The sequence below is a fragment of the Charadrius vociferus genome, unplaced genomic scaffold (assembly GCF_000708025.1).
Source record: "Charadrius vociferus isolate BGI_N301 unplaced genomic scaffold, ASM70802v2 scaffold297, whole genome shotgun sequence".
Taxonomy (NCBI): domain Eukaryota; kingdom Metazoa; phylum Chordata; class Aves; order Charadriiformes; family Charadriidae; genus Charadrius; species Charadrius vociferus.
The window spans coordinates 752002-766566 of NW_009649192.1; the positions used below are offsets into that span (position 1 = coordinate 752002).

Sequence of the window (14565 nt, forward strand, 5' to 3'; positions counted from 1 at the left end):
CCTCTCCTACCTTTCTGTGCAGATTTGATAACCTTACATTTGTTCCATTACAAATTCATGAGTAAAAAATATTCAGTAACATGAGAGAGGCCTGACCCTTCTATTCTGACAGTGCACAAGTCTCTGCACACGAGTTTTAAAGTCTCTTCAACAGTTGAATTAAATTTGGTGTCTCTAGTTCCCTCACATATGTGTCATGAGAGTTTGTTTAAAGCCTTTATCTACTGCTTCTCCTCTATGGGCCGGTTACTGTAATGTAATAGGATATTAAATCAGTTTGATGTAGTTTGTTCTTGACAGCTCCTTCATTGCTATTACTCAGAGCATTTTTGATAATTCACTATAAAAAAGACTCTTTTCCCAGTCTAAGTTCCGAGGAGAACAATTTTCTTGGGAAACAAGACATTATTTATGGGACTTACTGTCAGTGAGAGAAAAGCAAGGAATAACAAGCATGTTACAAAGCAAGTGAAGAAAACCACATTTTTTGATCGTCCATTTCTGCTGAATTTTCAGTGAGTATCTGTTTATTCTCTTAATGCAGGGATGTGCTTTGTGGATACCTTCTGTGCTCCAATATATCCAATGTGCCCAGACTTGGAGAACTTGATGGTGAAATCACATCGTCAATCTTGCAGTTTGGAAAAGTCTACAATTGCAGGTAATTGGAAATCCTGAAAACAGAACAGAAACAGTCAATATCCATCTTGCACAGAAAAGCAGCTTTCTCATTCCTAAGTGGAGAAAAACTGTTTCCATTAATTTTTTTCCCCCCTGTTAACACACAACCATTATTCCAGCTCAACCTTTGTTAAGCTTCAGGACACTGACTGTGTGTGGGGAGTGCAGCTGTTTTGCAGTCTCCTCTGTGTAGTAGTTAATTTTCCCTGTAGAGACATAATGCTCTTCTCTGACCTCTTGATTTTACATTCTTTAATATTTGTGAAGTACTTAATGTACTCAAAATACTTAGACATATGCCTGCACTGCCAAAGCTAACTGGCATCTTAATACATTGCCATATGCTAGCTGAATCCCAATTATAGACCTGGTGTGTTCTCATAGCTTCACACAACTGTAAGATGAAACAAAGTCCTACACAAGTAAACTCAGTGTTTTATCTAACTAGCTCTTACACAGGAAAAATGGTCTTTGTTTTCACCATTACATTTGTTTGAAGTAGATATACTGTGTTTTGGTCTGTTTCACATTAGGGCCAGTGAGGTAATAAGCCAATACTTGCTTTTTCCTGGTCCTGGGCATTGTATAATGCAGACAGAAATGAAGGCAGCAGCCCAGAGCCCCGTTTCTCAAGCAGTCCCATCTAATCACGGCACAAGTCTCCAGGATCCTCTTGTTTGTCTTGCAGTGGTGGCCATGTGAAGCTTGATGAGGAGACGGACCTGGGCTATGTGGAGAATGGGACACCATGTGGGCCGAACATGGTGTGCCTTGAGCATCGCTGCCTCCCCACCGAGGCCTTCAACTTCAGTACCTGCCCAGGCACCACGGACAGCCAAATTTGTTCAGGACACGGTGTATGTTCTTGTACTCTTTAATCCTTTTTTCTGTTTTTATTGAGTACCTGGCGTTGTGTAGTGTACCAGATAGACCTTTCAGGAAGCCAGCAGCATGACTCTAGAAGTCCTTATTCCAGAGAATCTTTCGAAAAGGGAAGGGGGAGGAGGCATATAAGTAAACATAATGCATAGCCATCAAGGCATCTTAAACAATGAGTGCAAGTAAGTATGTGTTAATTTTACAAAAATTTTATCAATCAATTCTTTTGATATCACTGCTGCTAACTTAATTGATATTTCCTCAGGCAAGGCACTGGAGAATATAAAGGTTTTATGAACCAAGAAACTTGGGTCTACATTCTTCCGGATGCTCTTTTTAATTCCCTCTTTATTGTGTCAACAGCCAAGAAGGTTCATAAAGTCATTGGATTTTGTTGGCTGAGAGTTACTTTGCTCTAGAGAAGAGGGCAGTGAGCTGGCTCTTGGCAAGTGGCAGCTTCTCTGCTTGGTGCACAGGCTATGGCTTTGCTGTGGCCCTGGCGAGTACCCTTGTCCCTCAAACTGTGGTTTGAAACAGTGTCCAGGACCCTGTGGCTGAGCTGAGATCAAAGCAGTTGTTCTCTCATAACGTTTTTTGTCTTTTACACTGCATTAAAACTCTTTTTTTTTAATATGAAATTAACGACTTCATCATATTTTGAAAAAATAAAATCACTAAGGTTCAGAGTCTGCCAAAGCAATTATAAATGGCTCAATTAAATATACTACATTAAATTATATTATTTTACTTAATACATATTAGATATATTTATACATAAAGTATAATAATACATTTAATACATTTATACCTAATGTGTAAATTAAAAATTCCTGTATATTAAAAATGTTCTACAGAATTTTCCAGGCAGTCAAAATCAGTGCTATATGACTGTACCTATACTGCAGGTATTAATTATGGGAATAGATTAATGTTATGATTTCATTCTGAGCTACATGTTTGGCTGCAGGTTTGTAGCAATGAAATAAAGTGTGTCTGTGACCGATTCTGGGGAGGAGATGACTGCAGTTCTCGCATCAAAGATGATATATTTTTTGATAAAGATGCCATCAATAAAGGTATGTTGGTTTAATTTTTACCAATAACTGGAAAAGCTTGGATTTGAGGAAGGTTCGTTAAGCAAAACTAGATCTCCTGCTCTTTCAGTTAGCGTACAACACAATGCACCATTAGGAGCCTCGTTCCCTTCCCTTCGTCCCACAGCAGAAGCACTGGGTGTCTGTGAATGAGGTCTCAGACCTGGGGAAGGATGCAAACGGTGCTGCTCACAAGCACTCAGTACACCTCTCGAGACTGGTACCAGCGTGTCCGGTTGTACCTTGCTTGTCCGAATTATCTGAGTGGCCTTATTAAGTATATTGATAGATTAGGACAAGCAAAGAGTTACTGGGGCTTTTCATATCTAGATGGAAGGGTAATGTTGTTTACACGATTGGTTTTCATTTGTAGAGTCAATTTTTTTATTACATGGCCAGTATGCAGAATGTTGGCACACAAATTTTAGGCTTTTACATTTTTTGAGTTTTAAGTTTTTATTCATCTTTATGCTTGCATACAAGAGAAAGATATATTGTGGCAAATGAGGGTATAAATCCTTGTGCAAGGACAGTTTTACCATCTTCTAGAAGATTGTAGAATGTCTCTTTTGGTTAGTTTATTCAGCTATGAAAGGGATTTGAGCAAAAACAATCAATCAATCACTTTCATTCCAATGCAAGCATGTATTTGCCAGACAGGTTATAAGGGTGTAAGCTACAGAACTTTAATATTGGTAACATGGTATGGGCAAACCTGGCACAACTTTCCCATGCAGCAAGTGTTCAGTTAAAGGAAGTGGACACAGAGGTCAAAGCTTGATTTACAAATGATCTTTTAATATCCATGCTATACTTCAAGATCATATCACTGGTTACAATTAAACAGTCTAGTGCAAGTTGTCCAAGCAGGTTTTTGAAAGACAGTGCGTTTACTGTTTTTGTATATTTTTCTCCTAAAACCCTATATATTTTTCCCCCTTTCTTTTGTTTCCAGGTGTTGTTAGCACAAATATAATAATAGGCGCTATTGCTGGCACCATTTTAGTGTTGGCTCTCGTTTTAGGAATAACTGGTTGGGGTTACAAGTAAGTAAATTGTGTTCTTCTTAATACAGTTTAAAAATATGTTTATTTCATTTGATAGCTGATTATGCTATGAAAAAACCAATTCAAACAGAATCTAAAAAGTCTGGATTATATTTATACAGTGACATTTTTATAGTATTAGCATTTTTCAAGCAATTTCTACCTGTGTATGTGGTTTTGGAGAGCTCGTTCCAGGTTTGAAATTTATTTCTTATTTAGCTGCTTCTTTTCTTTTTTTTTGTAGATTATCAGATTATGATTTTACTGTATCTGACAAAGGAAATACAAGAATACAGTCTTATTCAGTTATAAATCTTTCCTAAGGAAGTAAATTAAGCAAGATTAGCCTTCAGTCAGTAAAGCATTTAACCATAGCCTTCCTTAAACAGATGTTTATATTCAGTCAGCTTAACCTGAAATTAATTCAGGCACATTTTCATTGAGAGAGATCTTTAATTTCCAAATAAGGTGCAAGTTCTCTCCTAGCTTAGAGCTGTCAGTGTTCTGCTCACTGAGAGGCAAAATAGATTATTTTAGCCTGACTGATCTTTTTCATTTTTTTTCCTTTCGTGAATTTCTTCTGAAAACAGAAGGGATTAGTTTTTTGACTTGTATTAGAAAAAGATTCAAGGTACTTACTTTGTCATTTGTGTTTGGGTGAAACTGGCTTTTGAGGTCCTTCCTTCATGGGTCCTTGGTGTGCTTGGAGGGCAGAGCAGGCTCAGCTGAAGGCAATGTTGTAGCTGGGACACGGTCCCAGCGGCTTGGCATAACAAACTGGAACATCCCCTGCTGGTTTGTTAGACTGATGTTGGCTGAAGACAGCTCAGAGATACATAAGGAAAGAAGCATTTGGAAAAAGCATGATGATTAGGGTAGTAAAAGGGTAGGTTATGCTGTCTTGGTATATCACCCTCAGCTTCTGGCAGTATCTGAAAATCTGGACTTCTATTTTGAGTACAACTCCAAAAGTTAAGGGCTCATTTTGAGATCACATCTAGCCAGTGGTATTAGTTTTTGGAGGTGGAGGGCAAGAGTGCACCTTTCACTAGCAGCTTCACAGGAATAGGCTTAAACACATCATGAACTCTACCTCCAACTATGCACTGACTTTAGCCATCAACATTAATATATTTTCATTGTTTATTCTGATTTAGTATGTTTAGGTTTATTTCAGAAGTGTTGTCTGTAGAAATATTTTGAGCAAAAATTTCATTCTGCATACATTGCTTTTCTCTTTAGATGTTTTATTTTTTACTTACTGGCCATGTATACCTGCATACTGATAATGCATTCTTCTTTCTTTCTCTTCTCTTTGTATGGAAAGAAACTACAGAAGACAGAGGTATGTGGTAAAAGTAATGGAATGTATCTTAGAAAGCTCTGAAAACAGCTTTTCTTCTCTCTTGCTCATTTACATGCTATAAAGAAAATATAGCGATGAATTATCATATATTAAAGAATATTTGCTTGAATATATGAAATTGGTATTTATTCTATAAATGCATTGCTTGAAATCCTGATTTCACTGGACTCTAGCAAAAATAATGTTTCCTTCTGAGATAGCCTATTTTACTTAGGAAAACAGGAGAATATTTCCAATAAGAGAGACTGAAAATCTGCTATTAGAGATGAAAGTGTTCTTGGGAGGCTGAGAACTGAATAATTAATATTAACATGATGTTCAGGAGCCTTTTGAGACAAATTCATTCCTGGAACTTCTTTGCAGTTAAAAATACAATGCCATTAAATTGCTGTGTGAATGAAGAGCCCATTCTCTCCCGCCACCCAGCTGGATTGATTTGTAGCTAAAGCACAGTACTGTCTTCAGCACAGGGCTGAGCTTTCACCCTTTCAAGCTTCTGGCCAAAAACCAAACAGTTCCTAGTGACTGAGGTTTGGCTCCTGGAAGACCACCTCCCTTTGATCAGTCATCTGCCTGGCAGATGGATCTTCTGGGAAGGAGTTGGCTCCTTCCTCTCCCAGTCCCCCACAGATAAGAGGGTTTCCCCAATTCCCCTGTTTTCTGCCTGAACCCCCACCTCTCGGTCAAGCTGCTGCTTTGTTTGTTGTCGCTACTCGTTGTGCTTGTTCTCCATTTCCCCTGCCTCTGTAGAACTTTCTCTGCCAGGCAAAATACTTGCAAAAAGCAGAAAAGCACTGCCAAGTGCTGGTTGTGTACTACAAGGTCAGATAGGTGGCAGGAACAGTAACAGGAAAAAGGCAAAGCTATTGAAGTCAAGCCTTGTGGAGAGGTTGGTGGGGAGGAAATGTCACCCAGCACGAGGAAGCCAGAATTGGAGGGTTTGGTGCTGCTTAGTGGAATGCAATGTATTTGTAAGTACAGACTAACATGGCCATCAAGTGACTTTCCTGTGGATGTTTCAGTGTTGGCTGAGGACAGAGCAGCCAAAACCTCAAAATATGGAAAGAGACCACCCCATTCACGTTTGCATTGGAATATTGGAGAATCTAACTTTTTCAGATTCCCTCATCTGCAGTAATTAGTATATGGACAGAGAACTGTGACTATGCAGTCAGTGGGCACGGGCAGAGTGGAAACCAGCATAAGCTGAGGCTTTTGAAGGTGATGGAGGGCTCCATTATTTTAAAGATGATGGAGATGTTTAGTAACTAAATCTTCTTCATGCAGAAAATTAAATTCTGTAGGCTGACTTCTAAATAGAGTACTTTTGGATATGCACAAAGAGTGCTCCATAAATGGAAAAAACAGACATCCACCAGTGTCCAGAGTGTTGTGTTTCTTTTTTATATGTTTATGATTACTCCTTAAATAAAGATGAAAACCAAGCCATTGAGGTATTTTTGAGCTTTACATAAGGAAAGATATTTGGTAGTACTAAGCAAATAAAATGAGTAAACTGAAAGTAATAAAAAGAGCCAATTAGCAAGGATTCTGTCAGCTGGGATAGTGTGGCTTAAAGGGCACAGCTACATGGCAGAAATTATTTCTGACAGAGTAGCAAGAGAGCAGTTTGTTGGAGCAACCCTGGGGAGCAGAGCTGCCCATGCTGAGACAACTCTGAACACACCCATGTACTGGCCAAGGAATGGGACAAGAACGAAACTCAAGAACTGTTAGAAGAAATACTGTGGAAGTACTGTGCTACACTAATGATTTATGTACCATATAATTACATATTTTAAATACTTGAAGAGCATTAAAAATTCAGATATGGAATGAAGAGAGCCCAGTTCAGTTCTGTAGTTGGACATAATCTGAATGTGAATCAACCTTCTGATAAATGCGCATCTTAATAGGGGCAGACTGAAACAAAAAGGCCTTGGAAAGTGCAAGGCTGAATAGGTAATTAAGTTGCTGGTATTATGATATAGCCAACTTTCAAAGTAGCAACTTGTACTAGCGAGGATTTTTCAACTTGGTGGAACTGTAACTGGAATATTTGCATGGCAGTTTTTCTGCTGGCAAAGTTGCATCGCTTGATTAGGACTTTCTAATGCATAGGTAGTTTTATGCACCATAACTGAGCTTCTGGTACTGGAAAAGGGTAAACTGTTGTCAGATATGTATGGCATTATTTTTGTGTGTCTTGGCAGATTGAGTTTACTGTGGTAATCAGGAGTAGCTGAGAACCTCTGATATTAGCTTTAGTTCCCCTCCACAAGAAATCAGTTAATAAACTGAAGGTTTTTCTCCTCCTGAGTTTTAAACAACTGAACAGGATGCTATTCTTGAATTCAATAATAAGCACAAAAATTAAATGGAAAGCATCTACCTCAGAAGGAAAAAAGAATTTACTTTTTGTGAACTCCTTTTGATTCAGGCATGCATTCAGCTCTGGCTGCAGTACTTCTACGGCATCTGAGGGTGCTTTTTTGCAACCAGTGTGATGAGCCATTTGAAATGTCTGAACTTGGTTATCTAATGTCTCAAGAACCGCAAACTGTTCACTTTGAAAATTATGATCAGAGTTTATCAGTGAAATGTTCCTTGTTTTCCCATAGCAAAACCGCATAATCCACTTTTCTGCACATACCAGAAGCATGTGGGAGTTTCCCCTCAAATGGTTGAATTATTTATTAATAGGGTTATTGTGTGTGGTTAACAGGATTCCTCAAGAATCGCTATCCTTGCCTCTTTCTTTTAAACTAATATTTGTGCATGTTTGTGTGTGTACTGGTGCCTGTCATGTTTTCTGACTCTACGATGTTTATTATACTTTAGACAAATACCCCAGGGAGATTATGTAAAAAAGCCTGGAGAGGCCGACTCTTTTTATAGCGACATGCCTCCTGGAGTCAGCACAAACTCTGCATCTAGTTCTAAGAAGAGGTCTGCTTTTCTGTCGCATTTTCAGATTTCTACCTGTTCCATCACCCATTATTCCATTAGTCAGAACATTTCATTGTTTTGCAGCAGGTTTGATTCTTTCTTCTTTCTTTGTCGAGTGTTTCAAATAGCATCCTTTGTGCTTTGATTACTGGTTTTTCTCACGTGCCCTGAACTGCTTAATTATTACAATTAGGCCAGAATAAACAAGTTTTCCATTGTAAACCAATTTTTGGTTAATCAAATTTTCATCATCTCCCTGCTTGAGAATTGTTTTCAAGTAGACTGTAATAATAATTGCTGGCTGAAAAAAAAATAAATAAAAGAACCACAGTTTTTTAGATCATGGTCATGTAATCAAAGAAAAGGAACACTGTCTTGCTTCAATAATAGTTATAAACATAAACTGTTCAATATAAATGTTGTTTTTATATCGTTATTTGTCCGTGTCATTAATTCACTGAGTTGACCTGATGTTCTGGATAATGTTGTTGCTGTCTCACATTAAAGATGATGGTGCTTGCATTTTATTCCACTTACTAGACTAGTATACTAAATGGTCACTAAGTGTTATCTTAGAAAATAATTCTACAAAGACTCTGTAGTTTTGTGCTTGCTATTATGAGTAACCAAAGAGGGCATTAGATTTTGCCCTTGATCCAATTTCACTAGTTCTGTTATTGTTCCAGTTACTTTAAAAACCCAACAACATTTTAAAATGGAAAATTCATTGAAAAGCATTGAGAGTCATTTGTAATTGCTAAGGTCATTAGGTCGTGATGCTCACCATCCATCTGCAGTTAGACATCCTTTAATTATGAAAGTCTCCAGCTAGGACTTTAAAACAATTAATGAGAAGCACTGTGTCATAGGAGGGATAGACGATCCTGAACTGCTTCATAATTCTCAATTCTTGTGTTGCTGAGCAGTCTATAACTGTGCAGTTGGTGAAGCCATTTTTGTTGGTTGTTATTTCAAAGAAAGTAGAGAGAAATGTATGGAAGGGATACATTTGCAGTGACATTTGCTATTTGGGTATAGCATCCTGATGTTACTAAGAAAACTGTAGTAGTGTATAATTAATTATGATTTCTAATTTTTAAATTCAGCTTTTTAGATTTGTGAGTAGGTAAATTATTTTTTTCAGGAAGCAAGTGTTAATTTTTAATGATACGCTGTTTGTGTTGAAGAATCTTTTCTCATTTGGATAAAATTTTTGAAAAAGTCTTGGGGAAGCAAGTTTTCATAGCTTGTGTAAGGAGGTTCAAATACCAGTTAAGAAAAAAAAGTTTGTTTTTAAATTAATATCATTTAACGTGTTTCTTCTTTCATTTAGTATCTGTGTTTCTTTTCATACTTCATTTCTTTTGTGTGTCTCTGTTTATTGTTTGTTCCAACAAGCTAAAGGCTTCTAAGGTCTGTCTGTACTAGAGAGTTTTGTTGTTCCCCACCACCAGTTGAGGTATGTTGTGCCACTGTAATGTCTGGAAAAATAAGTCTGACAAATACTCGATTTTTGATGCCTGGAGTGCTATTTCCTACCTTTCAAGCTGGTTTTGATTTGCTTTGTGTGCAGATATGGATGACATCTCTTGGGAGACATTAGAGTAACCGGGTCATTAGGCACCTGGGCTTCTCCATGCTGGAAAGCACTATGAAGTGTTAGTATTAGGATGTTCAAAGATTAAGAGATAATTTTATGATAACTCTTGTTATTATGAAACAGCAAACACCAAACCCAGTATGTAGCAAGACACTCCTGAAGCTGAAAATAGACCATTAGGAAGAGAAAATTATTTACAAGTCTTTTAATGGATCTGTTGGTTCTCAGACCTTTCATGCTGTAACTGAGTTTGAATTAATGAAACCCTGGTCTTAATTCAGTGTGGTCGTGATGAGCTTGGTCTTCTGGAAACTGAAGAGCATCTGTGAGATGCCTGCCCTCCAAGGAAGGCAGAGACTGAAAAATGCAAGAGTATTCAGACCTTAAAACTACAGAAACAGATCCTTTAAGCAAAACGCCTTTGTAATAAATAAGCCATCTATTCTGACCAGTTTTCAACTTCCTCTTGTTTTCTTCTCTTTTGGTAATAATTGTAGATCTCATTGACAAAGAGCTGAGCAGCAGCTCTAGTTCAACAGGAAGGAGCCTGTTGCAAAACCCCATGTGTTGGACCTTGCCACACATCTCTGGCTCTTACAGGGAATACAAGAAGAAAGAAAAACTTTAGTTTGCATAAAGCACCTAGATATAAAGACTGTTTTTGGCTTTGAGTTTGACATTAAAATTATACACTGTAGTGACTAGCTGACAAAATACACTAAAAATTCTGAATTATCAAAAATAAGACAGAGTTACCCCTCCACTGGAGCTACCAGATGTAAGTGGAAGGAGGTTCCCCACAGACCCCTGGGCCCCTGAGACTTGTTGCAGTGGGTAGAGGGAAGCAGTCGCACCTTTCCTGCAACAGCATGAGGAGGGAGTGGGCAGCCTGCTGGTGGGATGTGAGGAAAAAACACCTTGGGATGAGCACAGTTGGAAGAGCATCTTCCAGCTAAGAACTTGGGCAGAACTGGAAATCTGTGTGTGCTGGCATTTGTGGTCTCCACAGCAGACATGGGAGAAAGCAAGGCTGAAGCCTGGCTCTTGAATGTAGACACAGCAAACCACTGCAGGGACAGTTGGCAAAGTGTAACTGCAGGGTTTTACCAGAAATCCTGGGTGCTCTGCTAGTGCAGACAGACCTTAGGCTATGTTTTGTCACTGGCCTCGGGAATGTGACTCTCTGAACCTCTGAGCTAACACTGATGTGAGACAATACCCTTAACAATAACCGCATCTGAGCCCTCCTATTCCAGGTCAAATGGATTATCTCATTCCTGGAGTGAAAGGATCCCAGACACAAAACATATTTCAGATATTTGTGAAAATGGGAGGCCTAGGAGTAATTCTTGGCAAGGTAAGTGTAAACCTCTGTGCTGGCCTCAGTGAAAACCAGCCTGTGGGCCATTGCTGCTCTGCTGAAAGTGTGGTTGATCTTAGGACAGCAGCATGACTCCTTAAAATTGTGCTAATTGTTATTAAGCTGGAATTGGGATTTAGAAGCACTCTACACAAGTACCTTTTTTGCACAATGCTTTAGCACATAGAAATGACATTTAATTTCTCCCGTTCCTCCAGTGTGAGCTGAGATGTAAAAGAGAAAGAAGTCTATTCACTCTTGCCAGCTTCTGTGATTTTATCAGGCAGTGCTTGGTGTGCTGTGCTTCTTGAAGTGTAGTGATTTTCTCAAATGAAAGCTGAAATTAAGGAGTTTTTTTTGCTCTGCACAGTTGCAGCAAAAAGTAGAGAAATGTCACCTAAGTGTCAAGTTTAACTGGTCTGAGGTAAATCAAGAGGGACTGACCTGTGACTTTTAAATGATTAAAGCTAAGGAGGTAACAGCTCTTTTGCTGGGGATGCAAAAAGAATATACAGTTTGGCATGGGGCGCAAGTGAGTTTCGAGTTGTTTTACTGTCTGTCTTTATCCTTTGATTTCTTTCAGGTAATATAGGAGGAAACAGAAAGAAAGTCAGAGGCAAAAGATTTAGGCCACGGTCTAATTCAACTGAGTAAGTCTGAACTTACAAAAGCAAAGCCAAAAAGTACAGTTTTCGTATTTGTGTTTTGTAGATGGAGATTAAGAGTACTGAAAAGTAGACAGCTGCATTTTTGCTCTGTGGCCCATTCTGATTGCTGACTGATAATCTGGTAAATGGTTTGGCTAATGTATTTCAACCTCTTTTTATGTATTCTTTAAAAATTAACTATCAATTTTCTTTTTTATGTAGGCTTCCTCACTGTCGTTCCCATAGCAATTCCCAATGATGGTGGCAGCCTGCACCATCACTGCAGGCTTTTGTCTACAGTAAACTGCCATTGCTGAGTGTATCCTGGTTCAATAATGAGTTTCCGATAACCTGTTCCCTATCCTTGTCTTCACCTTGGGTTGGGCCATTGCAGAGTTAGAGATTTGTATCTCTGTGTACCTGCCTGGAGGTTTTAGGAGAGGTATCTGTCTGCTTTGAGAGTACCCTGAAGTTTATTGTTGTAAGCCTGAAGCTGCCGGTCTTAAGTAAGCCCTGCAATAAATGGGTAATGAGAGTCCTTACCAAGCAACTGATCCCCAGAGCTTTTCAGTATGGCTTAGAGTTGCTTTCTATATTGATTTGTTGGTTATGTTTACTGAAGAGCCCATGTGTACAGTGCTCCCCATAGTGAAGCAGCCTTTCTTACGTACTTAAGCCTGCCGGTCCAGGCTCCTTTTGTGAATGAATGGTGAATGGCTGGAAATATAATCTCTGGGCTTGTCAAGCACTGGCCTGCTCTTACAACATTTACGCCACACAGGAATGACCCCTTCTTTGACCATAGTGACAATGACAGTGCCCTTTCCCTGTATCATTAGTACTAACTTTGCACCTGTATGGGCAAATGGGCTTGATGCCAACCCTGCTGGAAACTAATAATGCTAACTCCTCTCCGGGCCCTGCTTTCTTCAGTTTGGTGATTTTGAGTTTGTTCTGAAATTTTTCTTCCACCTGCAGTGCACTGTCTTGAGGTGAGTAGGCTCAGAGAGGTTCATAGAGAAGACCCTCTGTTACAAGTTACATAAATAATAGTTTGATGCACATTGCAATTATAACATTGCATGGTCAAAATGGCAACTTGGAACCAGAAATTTTAGCCCCAGATCCCTAGGAGGAGTTTACCTGTCAAGTGCCCCTGTGCCCTTGGTCTTTGTGCTGATAAACTCTTACGGGAATGTTACTTTGCTTGTTTTCTTTTCTCTTTGCATGAGAAAGTTTGATAAAAGCAAAAGTAGTCAGACCAAACTGCCAAGAATACAAATGAGGTTGCACATTCTTCTTTATAAACTCGTCCTGTGCTTTCCTTCATTTTCCAATTGTATTTCTTAAACAAGATTTATTAAAAAAAGGAAAAAAAAAAGTTTAAATTCATGATACCGTTATTCTGTCATCTAGCAGAGGTGTACACTGAGCTGAACTGGTCCATAAAGAACGAAACCAGATCAGCTCTTTTTAGCCTAGAGTCAACGTAACTGCATGGGAAGAGTATTGTTTTCAGTAAAAGCAAAAAAACCCCAATGGGCCTATTTTTTATCTCTCTGCTGCTCAGCTGGTATGTTAGATATTTGCTCTGAGAACGCTGGAGCGCTAAATAAGTGGGTAGACAGAGAGAGTGTGAGTTGGAAATCTTTTTCCCTGTAAATTTTTTTCTTTTTTAAAGGTGCTCCTGAATTTCCATCTAATTCTCTGCTTTCCTTCTTGCTGCTTGTTATCGTCTCTCAACCCAGCAGCAGCCCTGGTGCTAGAGGGAAGAGGCTTGTACTTCCCAAGGGCTGTGCAGCAGCCTGTTAGGGATGCAGCACAGTGTGTGTATTCTTGGAGAGACCTGCTGGGCTGGAAAATGCTCTTTCTCGTGACGGGGTCTATCCTGATGCCACAGGACTGCATGGCTTGTCCGAGTCTCCTTGGCAAGCCTGTCACCCCTTGGAGAGAGAGCTCCCACTGAGTGATGCACATGCTTTGCCAATTCAGTGGGGAACGGAGAGAATTGCTGAGGGCGCACAGTGGCTCTGGTTAGAGAGATAACTTCCTTTCAAGCAGAGAAAATTGACTGAGAATGGTCAAACCATGGCCAACATTTACTCATTTAGGAAAACAAAAAGCAACACCAGCTGGTTTGAGGATGCCTCGGAATACATGGAGGCTTTTCCCAGACAAATTTACCTTCTTGCCTTCTCTGGGAAATATAGAAGAATATTGAAATCTGTTCTGAAATGGTGGATGGCATCTGGAAAGTCCACCTGTGCGGCCCCTGGGAGCCCAATGAAGCATACTTGTTGAGATAGAAGAAAAGGGGTAACACTGTTGGTCTCCTGTTAGTACAGGCAGTGTAGTTAACCACTAGAAAATTGGGTTCATTTGTGTTATACTTTGTGCAGAATTCAATTCTTTTTTAAGCAGGTGTGCACTAGTACAGTTGCCTACAAAAGTATTTGACATATGCATAAGTCTGCAGTAACTGCACTTACTATGCAGAAGGTTTTTTTTGTATACAGTCAGGCACCAGATAGAGACTTGTGCCAGTAATCATATAAGCAAAATTTCTTAAGCACTGAGCAAGGTTTGAGCTCTGCAGTCCTCATGAGCAGCACTAACAGGGGGGTTGCAGGTATATTGGGCAGTTCCTGGAAAATGTACTCACGCTCACGCCTTTGTGCGACCCCTTGTACCTAACAGGTACGTGAACAAGGCTTCTGCTAAAGGTATAGCTCTATGGAGACTGGTAAAACTCATTTGGGATGTTTTTAATTGTTGCTAGATGTTTTAAAACAAAATCTGTGTTCTTTACTAAAGGCAGATGGTTCGGTTCACACAGAAGGAACGCCAACAGGCCAAACGTTTCTGCAGCTTTTTCACAAACAGGGTTGATGAAATGGCCTGATAAAACAAGCTTTCTATTAAAACCAGTTAGAGTTATCCAGG

At 39.3% G+C, this 14565-nt stretch overlaps 1 protein-coding gene across 1 annotated transcript in view; it reads left to right on the forward strand.

Moving 5' to 3' along the window:
• The window catches only part of ADAM22 (ADAM metallopeptidase domain 22), a 122969-nt gene that overhangs the window by 95641 nt on the left and 12763 nt on the right, over positions 1-14565 (forward strand). The window contains exons 22-29 of the mRNA XM_009888969.1: positions 545-661; positions 1370-1538; positions 2528-2636; positions 3610-3700; positions 5028-5045; positions 7908-8102; positions 10872-10972; positions 11559-11625. Of these exons, the coding sequence (XP_009887271.1) occupies positions 545-661; positions 1370-1538; positions 2528-2636; positions 3610-3700; positions 5028-5045; positions 7908-8102; positions 10872-10972; positions 11559-11625 (867 nt within the window). The remainder of the gene's footprint in view (positions 1-544; positions 662-1369; positions 1539-2527; positions 2637-3609; positions 3701-5027; positions 5046-7907; positions 8103-10871; positions 10973-11558; positions 11626-14565) is intronic.